Here is an 18,952-nt window from a genome sequence, read left to right as displayed (position 1 = left end):
CCAAAAAATCAATCAATAAATTAATAAATACAAACACATTCACAAAAAAAGATGTACAATTGTCTCTTCTATATCACAGAATTTTTTCCCCCAATATTTTGCGTCTATGCTAATTTAATGGGTAAAGTGAGAAGGGCACTGTAACAAAAACTCGATACCTCCAATTTTCCTAAAAAATAAAATTAGGAAATGTGTTCCATATAGAATCTGTTATTCTCCAGACTTTCACTGGCAGTTTAATTTTGTTAGAGCTAATTTGGTTTTAAATCAAGTTGCATATTTTGTTTTATTCTGTTTATTTTATTTTTGAGATGAGCCAACACTACAGAATTGACAGCTCATTTTCCTTTGTAAATGATTGATGATTGATTTTCATTATAGAGCTTGATTCTATAAAATAAAATGCTGACAGGCCTGTTTTCCATACCAGAAACCTACTGAATATACTGACACTTGAAAATAATTCTAAAAATAACACGATTGTTAATTTGTTTATTTTTCCTCATAAACATGACATTTTGAACTATACTACCCCCTTCAAACGACTATTTAAAGTTAGGTTAATTTTTTTGGAAACAGCTTCACCAGGAACAGTTACAGAGAACTGCATGATTGCGAAATATACTGTGACGTTGACGACAGAATAACCTGAAAGTGAAAGTAGTTTTTTCATTGGTCGATGACCCAGGAAGCTTGTTTTAATGTTTTGGGCTGCGTGCCTGAAGTGACTTGACCAGGAAACGAATACTGCGTCCAATAATAGCAGAATTGGGAATTCACATTCGGTGTGCAGGCTGTTACAGAACAGCAGTCATTTGAAGGTAAGTTCTAGAAAAACGACGTCACGATCACTCATTGCTAAATCGTGCTTATAAAAACTGCGCTTATAAAATTATTGTATGCGGTTGCATCAGGTTTTGTCTGTTATAAAAACATAACATCAGAGAATTGTCAGTTCACACTGCTAACGTGCTTGTTTTGACTTTTACGGGAGTTCATGTAGGGGATCTTATATTGACAAAGCTGTTTTTGTGGCCTGTCCTTGAGCATGTCCATGTTTATGGGTAAGAACCCATACTTGACGAATTTCTCACTTATCGTGTGTCATTCGTGGTAGTGCGCTAGTTTTGCTTGTCCAAGGGTCCAAACTCGGTCCTGGAGGGCCGGTGTCTAGCTTGCTTCAACACACCTGCCTGAAAGTTTCTAGCATGCCTTAAAAACCCAGCTTGTCTTCACTGGTTTTAGCTGCTTCTTCCAGCTGGTCTCTCAGCCTGTCCAGCTAAGAAAGTGGCCAAAACCCCTCTAAAACCAGCCTACAGGTTTTCACAACAAAACTAGCCCAATGGCATTTTGAGGGGGGGTCCCCGTTAAAAGTAGCGTTCTGGGGGACGTTTTTGTCAGTGTTCCCCTGGTAAATTTGCATTTCAGGGGCTAAATATGACATTATTGGGGTCGATTCGATCAGCGGACATCAAAAACAACCCACGCCAACAATGTTAAAGTAGCCCAATTCTGTGGGAAAACCATGGACTTGGCAACACTGCCAGCCAACCAGCTTAGGCTGATTTTTATTTGTCAGCAGGAAGGACCTTAATTAGCTGGTTCAGGTGTGATGAATTAGGGTTAGAGCTAAGCTCTGCAGGACAGTGGCCCTCCAGGGCCGAGTTTGGAGGCCCCTAAGTTAGGTACTTATAATAACACACATAAATTAACCTTACAAACATGGCTTTGGTATACTGGGCAAACGTCAAATAATTAATTTTAATGAGCAAATCCTTTGCTTTGGGAAGGTTAATCGATGGGTTTTTTAGTGAAGGTGTCTGATGTTTGTCGTGTAGCGAATATCATGTTTATGATTTCTGCAGTAATTCTTAGTTTAGTTTGTTTGTGCATATGTTGTATTGTAACCTATTAATGTTGCAATGATAATAATTGATTATAATTATTTGAGCATTTGTACATCTCAAATATTTATTTTGTTTTATTAAGTTGGCTTGAGGAAGTCAACTTACTGTAATGCTATTTAAACTTACTATTATTATTATTCTTACTAAAACTTTTAACTCTAACTCCTCCTACAGCTTTAACTCTACAAACTCCAAAACTCAGTCCAGCTCTTCAGACTGATACGACTGAGTGTGCTTTATCTTTTCTTTCTATAAATTTATCTTTTTATAACTGATCAGACTTACAGTTTTCCTAAAAATAACGAATAAAACTGGGAAAAATCCATAGACTTACACTGATGGAATGTTCAAACCTAAAACCTTCAAACTTTTAAAATTTGTTAAACTTCCTGTTTTAGGTTCCTCATGGCAAACTTTCTTTAATCTAGTTTCAAATTGTTGTTTTATAGGTTTAACCATGTGAAATCTAAATCTTTACAGGCATCTCTGAAACCTGCTTGAATGCCCAGCGACGTTCACAATTGGGCTTCATTGTTTTAGAAGGTAGCTAATGTTTGACTTCAGTTTCTCAACATGAAACTACAATGTACAAGTAATGAATGAATTTAATGAATATAAAATTTTATAGAGTTGTGATGGCGCAAAAGTTGACACAATCATTTGAGGTGTCAGAGACACCTAAAGACGATTCAGATCAATCAAAACCTGGACCACAAAGAAAGCATCTCCTTGTTGTTCCCGGTAGGCCTTATAAGATCATATCGTCAAACACATCAACTTGTATTTATGTTTTAGAACATGTAAAAGTGCAATTACGTTTCATTTTGTAACAGTAGGTTTACTGTCCATAATTATGCAAGGAACAGTTTCATATTTCAGCTGTGCTTCAAATTTACTAATGATCAGTGAACTGATCAAATGAATTCCTTAAATGCTTTGTAAGCCAATATAGATGCTATGATTTTCTAGATCAATGTATGAGGCAGAGGGTCCAATCCATGGATGCAGTACTGACGTTCAGGAGAGATAATCATCCATGGAGGGCACGTGTTAGCTCTGCTCCTCCACTCACTGCTCTGAGATACGGCAGGCGGCTGAGGGGAATGACAGATGAGTTTGACGATCTGCTTGATAAAAGGGTAAGACGAGCTGGGAGCAGGGAATGGTTTGAACTATTATTAAAGAAATTCAGTTCAATTCATTTGTGGTTGACAATTTTGTTCTCATCTCCTTGTCTCTAAACATCTGCCTTCAGATGAAGAGGATGCGGACACGGACGTTCCCCATGTTCTTAAGCTTCCTTTGGAGGTACAAAGAGTCTGATGCAGAGAGGTCACACTAAAGACAAAAAGAGTTCAGACTGTAGCATTCACTTTCCCCAACACTGCATAATATGCAGCTTCTTCAGCTTCCGTTTTATGAAACTCTTTAATGCAAGTATATTGTTGATCAAAAACTGCCAAAATTAAGCTTTTTTGTTGTTTTTAGCAATGAATGACTCTCAAGACTCTAAGACACTTAAAGGTGCTGTAATGTTTTGAGTGTACTATAGCATAAAAATACCGTAATACGTTTCCAGATATTTAGAAAACAAGCCAAGTTCACGCACTTGATTTTCTGAAAAACAAGACTACAGCCAGTTACACTACTGTGAAATGTGGTTCCATGTCAGAATGTTTTTTGTTTGTTTGTTTTTTTATCTGTGTGACTCCGCCCAATGCCAGTTTAACCAATAGTATTTCAACACCCCGGGTTGCCGGTTGGCAGAAAGCACAATGTATGGAAGCCAACAAACGAACTGGTTTAAAGGTCGCAGATTCTACCCAACCTAAAACGCTTCAGCATGCAAGTAAAAATCTCTTTGAGAATTTTAAAACTTGGATAAATCAACTTATTTTACAGTATAAGGCTTGTTGCCTTTCATTGTCAGTTGTGCTTGTTCCGTTGCGTGATCTGGCAACCCGCATGAGCGCCCAGTCTGAGGAGAAGAGAAACGACTCTCTCCAATGTTTTGAATTTGGACTGCAGTATCAATTTTAACCACTACCAGTATCCTTTAACGCAATATATTTACTTTATATTTTTAGACAGTTGTTTGTATGAGAAATGAAAGGAGTATAAAGGCAGATGAAGCATGCAAGAGACTTTGAACAGATTAAAGGCCATTTTTACAGTCCTGGAGTAATAAATATCTTCATTAAGGTTTGTTTACAACCCTTGGTTTTCAAAAGGTTTACATACCTTACGAATAGTAATTTTGTAATTTTTTATGGCTTTTTCATATAAAAAATGATTAAAAATTGTATTAAATCTGAATGTTTGACAAAATTGTTATGCGTGCTTTGTTTACTGGTCTACTAGTCATCAAAATAATAATCAACTAACTATAGTAAACAGTGTCTGAATCAGAATGCTTATCTAATGTACTTGTTGAATTAGAAAACAAATTTTATTATGTATAATTACTTATACAGCATCACTATGTATCATTATGTAATCAGATTCCAAATATTAAGTACCTACAGTTAGATGACATTACATTTTAAAGTGGTCATAATCAGATTACAATTACTTTTTCATAATTACATGATTGCATATTATTTAGACAGTGCCAGTAAATTATTCATAATGTGTTGATTCACCCTAATTCTTCATTTCTTACTGCTTTTATACATTTGGAATCAAATCGTCTGCAGTTCTTTCAGGAAACCCTGGTGTAATGTAATGTTCAGTGCACTTAAGGATGTTGCTAACAAAAGAATGGAAAATATTTTCTTACGAGTTCAAAAGTAATCTATAGTAGTCGAAGGGTAATTTGTATACATTACCTGTGTAAACCAACAGATTATGCCATTAACTACAATTTTCACCATGTAATTTGTAATCAGTAATTAACTACAATTTAAGTAATCCGACCAGCATGGCATAAAGATGCATGTCATTTCTGACTAATAACTAGAGATCAGAGTTAATGAATTTTTTACTGACTTCCATCTTTGTATTTAAAAACAGTGATTGTTTTTTTTTTTTGTTTTGTTTTTTTCAAATCCTCTGCTAAAATATTAAGCATATTAAAACTTAAGGTGTGGTCACAATCAAAGTATGGTCACGTTAGTGAAATTTCACAGGCAAAAAAGGTCAATTTTCTGTTTTCAATAGTATACAGATGTATGAAGCACATCTTACACAACTTCACTTTCAAACCAACCCTAAGCGAAAAATAAATATCCAAAAATGTATTTAAATATATTTATTTCATGCTAAGTATACTACAAATACATTTACATATTATGCACTTAATAAAAATGCCTTGCAATTGTACTTTTAGTATGCTAAACTGGCATATTTAAAGACTGCTAAATTAAACTTAATGCACTTTAATTGTACAGAAGTAGTGCTGAAGTCCAACTAAAGATACTGAAGTATATCTGATTGTGCTAAAGTGGAACTATAGCAAGTATACTTTAGGTACACTTTTAATATTTTGCATTTAAAGGGGTCATCAGATGCCCATTTTCCACAAGTTGATATGATTCTTTAGGGTCTTAATAAAAAGTCTATAATATACTCTGGTTAAAAATTCTCAATGGTTGTGTAAAACAACACCCTTTTTACCTTGTCACAATCAGCTCTGCAAAAATCATCTCATTCTGGTCGAGGCTGCTTTAAATGCAAATGAGCTCTGCTCACCCCGCCCCTCTCTTCTCTCTGAGGAGAGACGAGCCTGTTTACTTTAGCCGCTAAACTTGCTAACTAGCACATTATTAGGAAAGGCCATTGCAGATTCATAAAAAAAAACCCTTATACTCACTTCTGCTGTAAGTGAAGCTGGATCACGAATGATGCGCGCGAACAGTCGATATATGTAGATCGGGAGGCAAACAGCATGTAAAAGTGAACTTAGCATCCGATGACCCTTTTAAAGACATTTAAAGATCACACAATCCTCATCAATACGACATTAAAGCATTTTAGGCTTAATATTAAGAAATGTGCACAAGTAGTACTCCAAATAAAGTTTAATTACATCTTTTTAAATAATTTTTTGTATCAGTAAGTCTCAAACAATATGTCAGTAAATATGTTAATAGACTTGAACTAAGTATGAAATAAATGCATTTTAAATCCTTTTTTTTTTTTTTTCCCACTAGGGAAATTCGCTCCAATTTCACTTTTTTTGTTTAAGCTGGTCTCCCAAATTTGCTGCGTTGAGCAATAGAAAGCTGCTTGGTGACTTCTGTGTGTGCTGTGCTTCAAACAATACTTTTTTTGCATGCTAAATTTTACTGAAATGTTGCTTTTAGACATACAAAATTATCAGAATGCTAATCTGGTTATTTTTTTGCAATTACATTGCAGGAAAGTGCACATTTATATGTAAATCAACAATCTTACACCGAAAAAAGTACTTAATGAATGCATGCTGGCTTATTGAAAACTGTCTGTTTATTGAAAAGAACATGATGCAAAACTACAATACGAATTGTTCCAGACCACATTTAGTAAAACAATCAAGTGCATAAATGAATTTCAGGATATTTACATTGTCATTCCAACTTGAGCACATTTGGCAAAAACAAGCAACTAATCATTACTTACTAACGAGTGCACTTGTAATTGACCTTGAATAAAACAGTAACAAATCTTCCTCTTTTTTTTTTAATATATATATATTTTTTGGATAATTTTCAAAACAATATTTTAAAAGCTTAGAATGTCAGTATTAGTAATAATGTGTTTCAGTAACCTGATTCAGGTCATGCTGTGACATGTTGAATATTTGTGTGTGTGTTAAGGGCACTAATGCACAAACAGCTGCACTCAGACTCACACTCTCACATAAACCACTTGGTTTTCAAATCAAGTGAAGATAAAATAAAAACTACATTTAAAAGCTAGGTTGATGAGCTAATGCACATTTCAATATGGGAAAGGCAGCTCAAGTTTTACAAACAGTCTGCTGAACGATAAAATGAATATACTGAATCTTAAAGACACTTATAATGGTTTAGCATTTTCTTGGTTACCAATTGTGACCCCGTCATTCATGATCACAAACGACCTGATCCTTCTGAGTTTCTTTGGAATGTACTGCATCTCAGCACTCGAAAATATGAAAACAGAGTTCATTTGTTCACCTTTAAAAGAAATCTTCATATTCCTTCATGTCCCACAAAAAGTATATAACATACTATAAATAAATGATGCAATAAATATTCACTTAATCATTATCATAAAACACAATAAATCACTTTTAAATTGCTGTTTTCACAAAAATAAAACTGATTTTAGATTCTTTTTTTTTTTTGTAGTTGATTTTCCTTACCTGGATTGTCATCCTTAAAGAGACAATGCACTCAAAAATGATAATCCTGTCATTTATACACCCTCAAGTTCTTTCAAACCTCTATGAGTTGCTTTCTTCTGCTAAACACAGCAAGATACGTTGAATAATGTTGGTAACCAAACCATTTTTGGTTCCCATTGACTTCCATAGTATTTTTTTTATAGCATTTAGCAACAAAATACTTTCTTTTAGTGCTCAACAAAAGAAAGAAACTCATACAGGTACAACTCAAGTGAGTCTAAATGCCAGAATTGTGATTTTTAGGTGAACTATCCCTTTAAGTTGGCCACCAAGAATACTCGTAATGTAAACGGAGAGCCTCTGAAAGCCTTTAGTGATACGAACGGCCGAACACTTAAAGCTGCGCAAGCTGATCCGTGCAGAATCACAGTGAGGAACCTCTCATTTTGGGTTTGACTTGAATGCCCCTCGTCTACAGGCACTGAGGTAAAGTGAGGGCGCTCAGACGAACTCCTCCTCGCAGTGAGCGTCTGCCACCAGCAGAGAGTGCTTGTCGGGCTCGCTGAGGGCCATGCTGTTGATCGAGTGCTTGTCGGAGCGCAGCGAGTTGATGGAGACCCGGCTGTAGTTGACGATGCGGTCGAGCAGGCTGAGTTTGGGCGAGGGCCGCCGCAGGTCTCCCATGCCGATGTGAACGCTGACGTCTGACAGGCTGCTGTGTTTTCTCACCTCGCCCAGTCGTCTTTCCAGTTTCTCAGCGCTGGGTTTAGTGTAACTGCAGAAGCAGGAAATGAGGGTCATATTATTCGATCATCTTAAAACACCTGAAGGAAATACTTAAAAAGCCAGCTGACTCAAAAATAATAAACCCTGTCACTAAAGCATGTAAAAATACCATTTGAGGAGGAGGGAGGACAGCACTACAGACACGGAGGAAGCAGCCATCGCAGCAGAGCCCATCCAGGGCTGCAGCACCAAACCCACTGGCATAAACACACCTGTGAAAAGAATTCATACAGATACTGTAAAATTAAATTCCAGGACTTTCAAGGACTTTTCAACAGTCCTCACAAAAAGATTTGCGAATCTGCTCCAAAGTTCCGATCTAAACCAAATGATTTGTGAGCCGTGTTCCAAATTCCCAATCTGAATAATGATTCACGAACCATCATTAAGACGACTCAGAGTGCGGATCATGAATCATTTAAACAATGATTCACGAACTGACTTCAAAGTTCCGATCTAAATCAAATGATTCATGATCCACACTTCAAAATCCCAGTCTGAATAATGATTTGCAAACCATCATTTCAGATAATGAATCGGAGCACAGGTTGTGAATCATTAAATTTGCAAAATGATTCACAATCCCACTCCAAAGTTCAGATCTAAATCAAATGATTCGTGATCCGCACTCCAAAGTCCCAGTCTAAATAATGATTCGCGAACCATCATTTAAGATAACGACTCGGAGTGCGGATCATGAATCATTCAAACAATGATTCGCGAACCCACTCCAAAGTTCTGATCTAAATCAAATGATTCACAATTCACATCCAAAGTCCCGATCTAAATCAAATGATTCGCAAACTGAAGTCTGAAATGATTCATAAACCCGCTCCGAAGTTTAGATCTAAAGAAAACTGATTCGCGATCCGCGATTTGAAGTCCCAATCTGATCCAAATGATTCACGATCTGACTGGAGCACTGGACCACGAAAGAGTGAATCATTTTGTGATGCAATGGTTTGATTCTGAGTTTCAAAAGCGCCCTTTCAGCCATCACTATACATGCTTTTTAAAATCATTACGATGTCACGAGTTTGAATCAATCGGAGTGAAAATGACTCACTCAATTAATTTGGTTTGTCTGTTCCTCTTTTCGCAACTTCAGCCACATTTACACAACACTGTCAGTACTACTACTGGCTTAGCTCACTAAGTTTAACTTAAGTATGTTTACAAATAAAATATCTCTATTTCTGTTCCAAAGATAACATCAAACACAATCTACAAACATATTCAAATGAGAAAGATATGTGCTTATTGAAAAAATGAATATTATATTGCCATTTTTAAGGGTTTTCCAGGCCTTAGATTTCCTAATTCCTATTCTGTACTCTAAGTTCGGTTTGTGGCAAGGGTCAATAATACTGAAATAATTTAATGTTTATCTTATTTGGTGCAGTTGTTCTCACCTGCAGCAATGGGAATCCCCACAAGATTGTAGATCAGTGCAAATACGAAGTTGATTCTGATTCTTTTTACTGTCTTCTTAGAAAGGTCGATACTCCCAACAACATCAAGAAGATCATTCTGTTTATAACAAAAATAAATGTTGAGTCAAAAAGTGTCATCTCAAGAAAGATGTTAACCTAAACAATACAGTTTTTGCGTTTGGGGATAAAAAGGGGGTAAGAAAAAGAAACAAATTTCCAGCCCTACAAATGGTTAAAAATCTTAAAAAAGGCAGATTTTATACTTTTACATTTTAACATTTAAGTTCAAACCTTCACATCAGCAGGTTCAGATAACATTATTTGTAATAACATTCAGTTCAACCACAATATAACTTCACAGTCATTAGTCTCCATACCCTGATTAGCACCACGTCGGCTGCCTCAATGGCAACATCCGTGCCCGTGCCTATAGCAATCCCCACATCCGCCATGGCCAGCGCCGGTGAGTCGTTCACTCCGTCACCCACCATGGCTACGCGTTTTCCCGCTAACTGGAGCTGCTCCACTTTCGCCACCTTGTGAGATGGCAAGACTTCTGCAAACACCTTCCTGATGCCCACCTGGACAAAAACCCACAACCTCAGCTGCTAAAATTCATCACTGCATGAGACAATTACTATTTAAGTGAATGAAAGAGTGCTGTACCTGGGCAGCGATAGCTCGAGCTGTTTTGCTGTTGTCTCCCGTCATGAGCACAACTTCCAGCCCCATTGCTGTGAGAGTGTGGACGGCCAGCTCAGCCTCGGGCTTCACCATGTCCGCTATGGCCACCATAGCACAAAGCTCATCTGAGGAGAAAACATCACACAAGCTTAAAATAAACACACTGCACATTTTTCAATCCTTAACTGCAATTGACGTATTATGCATTAAACTATTTTTCCCCTTAAAGGAGAACTCCACCTCCAAAACAAAAAATTACAGATACTGTACTCACCCCCCTTGTCATCCAAGATTGCGGTTGTAATTGATCGCAGCCGAGGAAGAAGGGTCTTATCTAGCGAAACGATCGGTTATTCTCATAAAAATAATACAATTTATATACTTTTTAATGTCAAACGCTCGTCTTGTCTTACTCTGCCTGGACTGTTTTTTGTTCCAGTTCTTGACAGTTAGTGTATGTTGAAAAACTCCAATCTCAAATTCTCTCCCTCAACTTCAAAATCGTCCTATATCACTGTTTTATCTTTTTTGTTAAGGGTGTTTGATCATCTTTGCATGTTCACTTTGCAAAGACTGTGTCGGTACTTCTGCAGCGATGTAGGATGATGAGAAAATACGTTTGGAGTTTTTCGACATACCCTAACTGTCTTGAACCAGAATACACAGAGTTCAGGGAGAGAAAGGCAAGATGAGCGTTTGAGATTGAAAAATATTTAAATTGTATTATTTTAATGAAAATAACCGATCGTTTCGCTAGATAAGACACTTCTTTCTCAGCTGGGATCGTTTACAACCGCATTTGGGATCGTTTGAAGCCGCATTTAAACTAAATTTTGTTTTTGGAAGTTCAAAATCATATCAGCCCATTATATGGAGAAAAATCCTGAAATGTTTTCCTCAAAAAAAATTCTTTACATCTCAAGAAAGAAAGACATGAACATCTTGGATGACAAGGGGGTGAGTACATTATCTGTAAATTTTTTTGTTCTGGAAGTGCACTTCTCCTTTAAAAGCTGCATTTCAAAGTGCCACTAAAAAGTGAAATTATGCTCTGTTCATGTCGAAACGTATTCTTATTCGTGAATTGGTAACAAGCCACCACAAACTTTCTTGGTTAAGGTTGCCAGATGTTAAGAGTTTAAATCATCTAATCAGGGATTTTTTTTCTTAAATCAATACATTTCTAGTGGTTTACTTAATTTTCGTCAGGTAAGAGTAATGCATCATTCGAAACAATACCATCAAAAAGATGTGCCGTTATAAAACAAAGGAAACAAACAGGAAGCGTTTTTTTGCTGTCTCTGTGAACTGAAATGCAGCACAAAAATGAACTGAAACTAAACGTACAGGCTACTTGCCTCATAAGCATGAGAAATGTGTCTAAAGAAAGCTTGAAATGTCTGATTTCAAATGAACCAATTCAAATACTTCTCTGATTATTTAATTCTGTATGAAAGGTGCCTCACTGAACCGTAAGGATGGTGCGTCAGCATCGTTAAATTCATCTTTGCAATCGACTCAGACAGCATTAGTTTGTTAATAAATAATTAAAATATCTAATTGCTACTTTTTTCCAACTCATTCATAGTCATTACTTTTGTCTGTGCTTTACAGAAAGCTTTATGCCTGCACTTGAGCACAGAATACTCTAAAGTATTCTGTATATGTAAAGTATATATATATATATATATATATATATATATATATATATATATATATATATATATATATATATATATATATATATATTCTAGGAACAACCATGCTGACTAGTTCCTCGAACTAAGTACTTAGTTTGTAAACTAAGCGCCTACTTACTGTCCACAGCCACCAGCACAGCAGTGCGTCCTCTCTTCTCGTGCTCCATCATAGCTTCATCCACATCTGCTCGCACCTGCAGCGCGTTCCTCCTCATCCACTCTCTGTTTCCTATCAGCACCACGTACGAGGCCGTCTGCACTACAGCTGAAACCGCAAAGCATCACATTCTCAGAATTTTCAGAATTGTATTTAAATTTGAGTATGCAGCCAATGAGGTTGTGCAGAAGCGGTCACGTGACACTCACTGAGCGGCTGCGGGTCCATGATGAGCGGGTGGTCAATGCTGTGCGCCCTGGTATCGCTGATCTGGATCAAGACGGCATTGCGCTGGTTCTCCTCGCTGTCGCTGTCGCCTCTCTTCAGCAGGTTTTCTGTGTTACTGACCAGACACCTGATACCGCAACCTGGCACGGCTTGGAAATCTGTACAGGTGCCAAGAGACTCCGTACCCAACTCCTGAACACAGAAGAGGCATTGTGAATCCAAATGCCAAATACAGACTCTTATGCAAATTAAGCACTGATACAGGAACTGACATTTAAAACGGTCACAAAATACTCCAAAAACAAGCTGTACTGAAACATTTGGCACTAAGAGCAGGTGTTTAGACAACAAATTATTATTTTTTTATTTACATACACTGCCGTTAAAAAGATTGAGTATGATTTAATGCTTTTGAAAGATGTTTCTTATGCTCAGCCAGGCAGGAAAAAATACAAAAAAAATTGTGAAAAAAAGTGAAATATTTTTTCAGTTTAAAATAAATGTTCTCTATTTGAATATATTTTAAAATGTATTTTGTTTTTTGTGATCAAAGCTGAATTTTTAGCATCTTTACTTGTCTTCAGTGTCACATGATCATTCAGAAATCATTCTAATATGCTGATTTGCTGCTCAAGAAACATTTCTGATTATTATCAATGTTGACAGTTTTGCTGCTTTGCTTTCTACTTATCAAACATTTGATAAATAGAAATTTAAAAAACAGTGTAATGACCCTAGTCTTGCATGCAGACACATTTAATGTAATGATAATTATGGTTTAAATAATAACGGTTTAATATGTACTATAATTTTTAAAAGATCAGTAATTGTATTATGTATTTTCATGCATCATATATTATAATATTTTCAGTAAAATGTCAATGGACAACAGTTTTTGAAATTAAAAGGTTTTGCAAATAAAAATATTTGCCAATTAATAAATAGCTTTAAAAAAAAAAAAAAAAAGAATTACATAATAAAAATGACATTATTGTTTAAACTATGGATTTCTGTTTTCTTAAATGATGCAATACAGATGTTGCATTTTATTTACATTACATATTTTTTTTTTTAATGTGTGACTTTTAAAGGGATAGTTCACCTAAAAATGAAAATCTGTCATCATTTACTCACCCTCAAATTGTTCCAAACCTGTATGAGTTCTATTGTGAAGAAAGTTGGTAACCAAACAGTTGACGGTAGCTATTGACTTCCATAGTACGGAACAAATACTACAGAAGTCAATGGGGACCAGCAACTGTTTGGTTATCAACATTCTTCAAAATAGCTTCTTTTGTTTTTAACAGCTGGAAGAAACTCATCCAGGTTCAAGAGCGAGTAAATAACGGCAAATGTTCATTTTTAGGTGAACAATTCCTTTAATCTAACTTATCTTAACTTGTAAACCCCACCACAGTCTGTAAGTAAATAAACAACACACCATGAAGTCAAACTGACCTGTTTGCAATACTTGGTGATGGCAGCACCCAGCGGATGTTCACTATTATTTTCAGCCGTGCCGACGATCGCCAGCAGCTTAGAGCGTGGAATCCGATTCCCCTCCGCCAGCATCTTCACCTGGACCACTTTGGGAGCTCCATACGTGATGGTGCCCGTTTTATCAAACACCACAGACTGAATCTGAAAGCACAGACAGATTTATACAATGGTCTATCTCTGCACAACCGCATTAGAGTATTAAAACCAGCGGTTCATCTCTGACCTTGTGTGCCATCTCTAATGGCTCTCCTCCCTTAATGAGGATCCCGTTCTGGGCTCCCACCCCTGTTCCCACCATAACCGCTGTCGGGGTGGCCAGACCAAGAGAACAGGGGCAGGCAATGCACAGGACAGTGATGGAGGCCTGGAAGGCAAAGCGGATGACGGCCTCTGCCTCAGAGATGCTCTTATCATAACCCTACAGAGAGAAATGTTCAAAGAAAAAACATTAACCTGGTTTAGAATTAAAGGCATAGTTCACACAAAAATGAGCACTGGCTGTTAATTTACTACATGCACGACGTAGATCACTATTTCTAGTGTCGAATTTTTAGATTTTTAGTTTAAACCGTGGTCCTTGATGATTCATAAAAATGCAAGTCAGCAGCTACCCGTTTTTAAGAGGAAAAAAAAGCATGTCAATGAAAATAAGAATAAATAGACGTGGCTCCTGACAATATATTGAGGTCTTATTAAGTGAAACAATCAGTCTGTGCAAGAAACTGAACATTATTTACAGCACTATTACCTGTAATCCAGAGCCTCAGGCAAACAGTAATCGCATTCTTTTCCACAAACTGGTTCTTCTTTCAGACAGTTTGCTTCATGAACCGGTTCAATTCATTAGTTTCTTTACACAATCATGCAATGACAATGTATACGCAAATATTTTTTCAAAGCACCCAATAATGATGGATGTTTTGCGTGTCTAAAGCAAATTAAGTGAATAAACTTGTCTTCATCAGCTCAGCTCACATTTTTATACGAACAATGAAAAACCATTAAAAAAAATAAAACTTTCATTTGTCCCCTTCATTCAAGTCTTTGGTTCACACAGCATCTTATCAGTCTTCGGTCCGAGTCAAACTCAGTTCAGTGACTGTTGGAGGAACTGAAGCACTGAATCAGTTCATTCATCATAGGATCAATTATGCCACTATTTTGGCTCATTTCTAGTCAGAGTGACTCCTTGGCATCTGAAACTGAGTTTTGATTGAGTAACTTGTAGATCTGTGCCGCTCAAGTCGCAGACTGTTTCAGACTCATCAGTCTGATTTGATGAACTGATTCAACAAGTTCACTAAAAAGAATCAGTTCAAAAGAATCGTTCGTTTTGTGAACCAGACATCACTCCAGACCGTTTGCCTGAGGCTCTCTTACAATAATATTGTAAATAATGTTGTTTCTTGCACAGGCTGATTGTTTTGCTTCATAAGACCTCAACATATCGTCAGGAGACATGGGTATTCATTCTGTGTTCCTTAAGTTTGTTATTCTCAAAAACATGCAGCTGCTCAATTTCATTTGGTGAAGCACCAAGATGGTTTCAGAAGAAAATGTTCTTTACTGTTCTGCTGAAAAAAAAAAAATAATAAAATAAAACCTACATCTTGGATGAGCTTTTCTGGAGAACTATCCTTTTAAAACCTTCAAGGATGAATATTTTCAAGAGCACATATCATGGAAAACAGAATTTTTCTTGCAATTCTAAAATAAAAGAGTTCAAATGTACTGTGTAAACACACTGTTAATAAAGCAAAGCTTATTGAATCTAAAGAAACCTTGACTAATTAAAACCTAGGAAAAAAAATTAAATACTTCCAAAATGGCATTCAGGCTCAATCTTAGATGAACATGCACTGAGAGAGACAGCTTCACTCACAGGGAAATACTTCTCTACAAGTGGAAAGTTCACAAAGCCGATCAGAATCCAGGCTATGAGAGTCAGGAAGGAAACCCCAACGATGAACGGGACAAAGTAGCCGCTAATCTTATCCGCAAACTGCTGGATGGGAGCCTAAAATTGGAAAGTTTAAAAGAAGGTTTTGTACTGACCAACAGTGAGTTTAGATATGCAGATCCTGTACACTGGATAAAAGGAACACATTGACAGTCAAATGTTTGGAGAATTTTCACTGAATTTGTTTCAGCAAGCTTTCAAGGGGGCCTTATTTAAAATAAGACAAATGCTAAAACAGCTCATTTTTTTTCCACGTTTTTATTTTCTGTGAAGAACAACGGTTAACAAGGTCTAGAAAAACCTTAATATATGAGGAAGACCAATTTGATTATATTTTTATCTCCCTAATTCCCAGGCATTTTTGTAATGAATATACATTTTTCAACTTATGCCACCTCTAAAATATTTTATCAGGTATATATTTTGTGATTAAATATATATAGATAAATCATTATCCTGAATGCAATAAATCACATACAACTGGAAAAGACTTTTTTTGTTGTTATGGTCAATGGAGTCAAAAACATGCAAAAATAAAACGTATGGTTTTTTTTTTTTTCTAGAACTATTTTTTTTTTTACTAACATTATTTATATATTCTTTTTTTTTTTTCCAAATTTAATAGTAAAGCACAAGTATGTGTGTCCATACTTTTAACTTGTAATGTAACTGTAAAATAGGCTACACTACAATAATACATATCCTTTGATATATTTCACTTATTTTTATATATTACTATATATTAACTACACTTCATGTAATATATTTTTATTATTCTGATTTTGTCATAAATTTTACATGAGTTTGAAAATAACTAGTGCTGGGCAACAACTAATCACATCCAAAAGAAAAGTTTTTGTGTACTTAATATATGCATGTGTACTGTGTGTAAACCTTAGTCCTTGGTCCACACATGCATGTATGTATTTAAGAAAAATGTTACGTTTATATATTAAATATACCTATATATAATATAAATTATATTAATGTAAATACATGTAAATATTTTTCAAAAATATACATAATAAATATACACAGTATAGACACATATATTACGTAAACAAAAACTTTAATTTTGGATTAAATTAACTGTGATTAATTGTTGCCCAGCACTAAAAACATAATTAATACAAGCAAAAACATATATTAAAGTACAATTGGCAAAACTATCTCAGTCTTGCAAATAAATAAATAAGGAGGAAGCATTCATGGAGGCTAATCTGGAGAATCAGAAGCAGTTATTTTCAAAACTCGTGCTATGATAGCAGATACTGAGCTGACAGACGCACCTTTGAAGTCTGCGCCTCCTCAACCAGTTTGACGATCTGAGAGAGGGTGGTGTCTGTGCCCACATGAGTGGCTTTGATCAGCAGCGAGCCGTTCTGATTGATGGAGCCCGCGATCACGGTGCTCCCCGGCTTCTTAGTGACGGGCATGGCTTCACCTACAGCACAAGACACACATCATCACCACTACATTTCAGTCACTGCACAAACAGGGAAATTAGGGGAAAAAACATTCCACCGAAAGTCAATTTGTAGATGATTTTGAGGACAGGTGCGGTCGGTCTGTCATTGTTATGCAGTTGTTCGACATTGTTAGGATGTTCGACGTGGTTACTTACTGGCCCAAACTATAAGAGCACAACCCATGTCTAATTAAATGACATTCGGATCATTAAATATATCAAAACTTAATTTTTGATTAGTAATATGCATTGCTAAGAACTTTATTTGGACTACTTGAATGGTGATTTTCTCAAATTTTTTATTTTTTTTGCACCCTCAGATTCCAGAATTTCAAATAGTTGTATCTCGGCCAAATATTGTCCTATTCTAACAAACCGTACATCAATGGAAAATTTATTTATTTTAAAAAAATTAACCCTTATGACTGGGTTTGTGGTCCAGGGTCACAAATGATATTTTACTGAGTGTGTTTTTGTGTTGGGACCTTGGATGATTTCGGCATGTGATGGATAAACAAGCATGACACTAAAACAACCAGTAGGTGGCAGCAAGTCTTAATGGGTAAGTCACTGAATCATTCACTCAAACAATTTGTTCAAAACTGTATTTATGAAAGAATCATTGAATCGTTGACTCAAATGATTTGTTCAAAAACAAATACATTCAGGAATGGTGTCGCTCTGAGACCAGCGATGCCAAGAATTGGGCTACTTCAACACTCTTGCCGCGGGTTTTTTTTTTTTTTTTTCATGTGCGTGGGTTGAAACGACCCCAATGGTGTAATATGTAGACCCTGGAATGCTAATTTGACCAGGCGAACCCCCCCACACCCCCGGAACGCAATTTTTAACGGGGGACCCCCTTTAAAATGCGATTGAGCTACTTTTGGGCAAGTTTTGAGTAGCAAACCTGGCAACCCTGTCTGAGACACACAAATGTTCTGTTCCGGCTTTGTTTGGAACGATTTACATTGTTGAAACAGAAAAAAAAAAAAAAAAGACAATATTGTGTCTAAAATGTAACTCACTCAATATTCTTATTTGTTGAACTAGTACAAAATTAAAATCACATTTGTGATCACGCTCACGCACAAATATTTAGGAAAACTGCGGTTGGTTGTGTGAGATTACTTAACTATATCATATCTTATATATATATAAAAAACAAAAATGCATTCTTTCGTAACTATATTAGGTAAATTATAGTCTGCATTCTGCATTTTAACTGCATTCTGCGTCTCATGCATGAAATGGCATTATAAAAATACGGCACTCCTATCTTCTTGCATGTTTTACCTATTCCACTGCCCACATTGCACCTTTGTCAAAACAAAAGCGCAATCTGTAAATGGCGCCTAGCAATATGAATGCGTCACACGTTAGTGGTTAATCACATGCACTGACGTGGTTGGATTGTTCTTTTGTTTTTACTGTTTTCATTGGCATATTGTCAAACTGTCTAATTAACGTTTGGCAAGATTTCTCTTCTAAATAGCGAAATAAAATCGTGGCAAAACATTCAACTCGAATTAATCAATAAAATCGGAAAAAAACCCAGCCCTACTGCATTCTAATATGCTTTATCATAGCAGTGAATGCTTTTGGATTCTCAAGGTGTGTTTTTGTTTGTTTTTTTGTGAGTGACATACTTAATATCATACATAATATCAGCTCACATGTCGTAAAAACAACAATTACTATATTACTGCAGATGATAAATATCGCATACCCATAACTTGGTTCAAAAGTCTAAGGCAGTGGTTCTCTTATAGAGGGATTTAAACTCTTGAGATCTGGCAACCACATCCATGAATGCTTGTG

General features: G+C 36.1%; 1 protein-coding gene across 1 annotated transcript in view; it reads right to left on the bottom strand.

Moving 5' to 3' along the window:
• Positions 1-6,335: 6,335 nt before the first annotated feature.
• atp7a (ATPase copper transporting alpha) overlaps positions 6,336-18,952 on the bottom strand; it is a 29,329-nt gene continuing 16,712 nt past the window's right edge. Inside the window, exons 13-23 of the mRNA XM_051127638.1 lie at positions 16,953-17,107; positions 15,586-15,720; positions 13,927-14,121; positions 13,662-13,844; positions 12,185-12,395; positions 11,937-12,083; positions 10,101-10,243; positions 9,812-10,015; positions 9,414-9,531; positions 8,111-8,213; positions 6,336-7,990 (exon numbers count right to left, since the gene is read on the bottom strand). Coding sequence (XP_050983595.1) covers positions 7,717-7,990; positions 8,111-8,213; positions 9,414-9,531; positions 9,812-10,015; positions 10,101-10,243; positions 11,937-12,083; positions 12,185-12,395; positions 13,662-13,844; positions 13,927-14,121; positions 15,586-15,720; positions 16,953-17,107 — 1,868 coding nt within the window. The 3' untranslated portion in view covers positions 6,336-7,716. The remainder of the gene's footprint in view (positions 7,991-8,110; positions 8,214-9,413; positions 9,532-9,811; positions 10,016-10,100; positions 10,244-11,936; positions 12,084-12,184; positions 12,396-13,661; positions 13,845-13,926; positions 14,122-15,585; positions 15,721-16,952; positions 17,108-18,952) is intronic.

The sequence above is a fragment of the Labeo rohita genome, chromosome 14 (assembly GCF_022985175.1).
Source record: "Labeo rohita strain BAU-BD-2019 chromosome 14, IGBB_LRoh.1.0, whole genome shotgun sequence".
NCBI lineage: Eukaryota > Metazoa > Chordata > Actinopteri > Cypriniformes > Cyprinidae > Labeo > Labeo rohita.
This window is presented reverse-complemented; position numbering and strand designations above follow the sequence as displayed.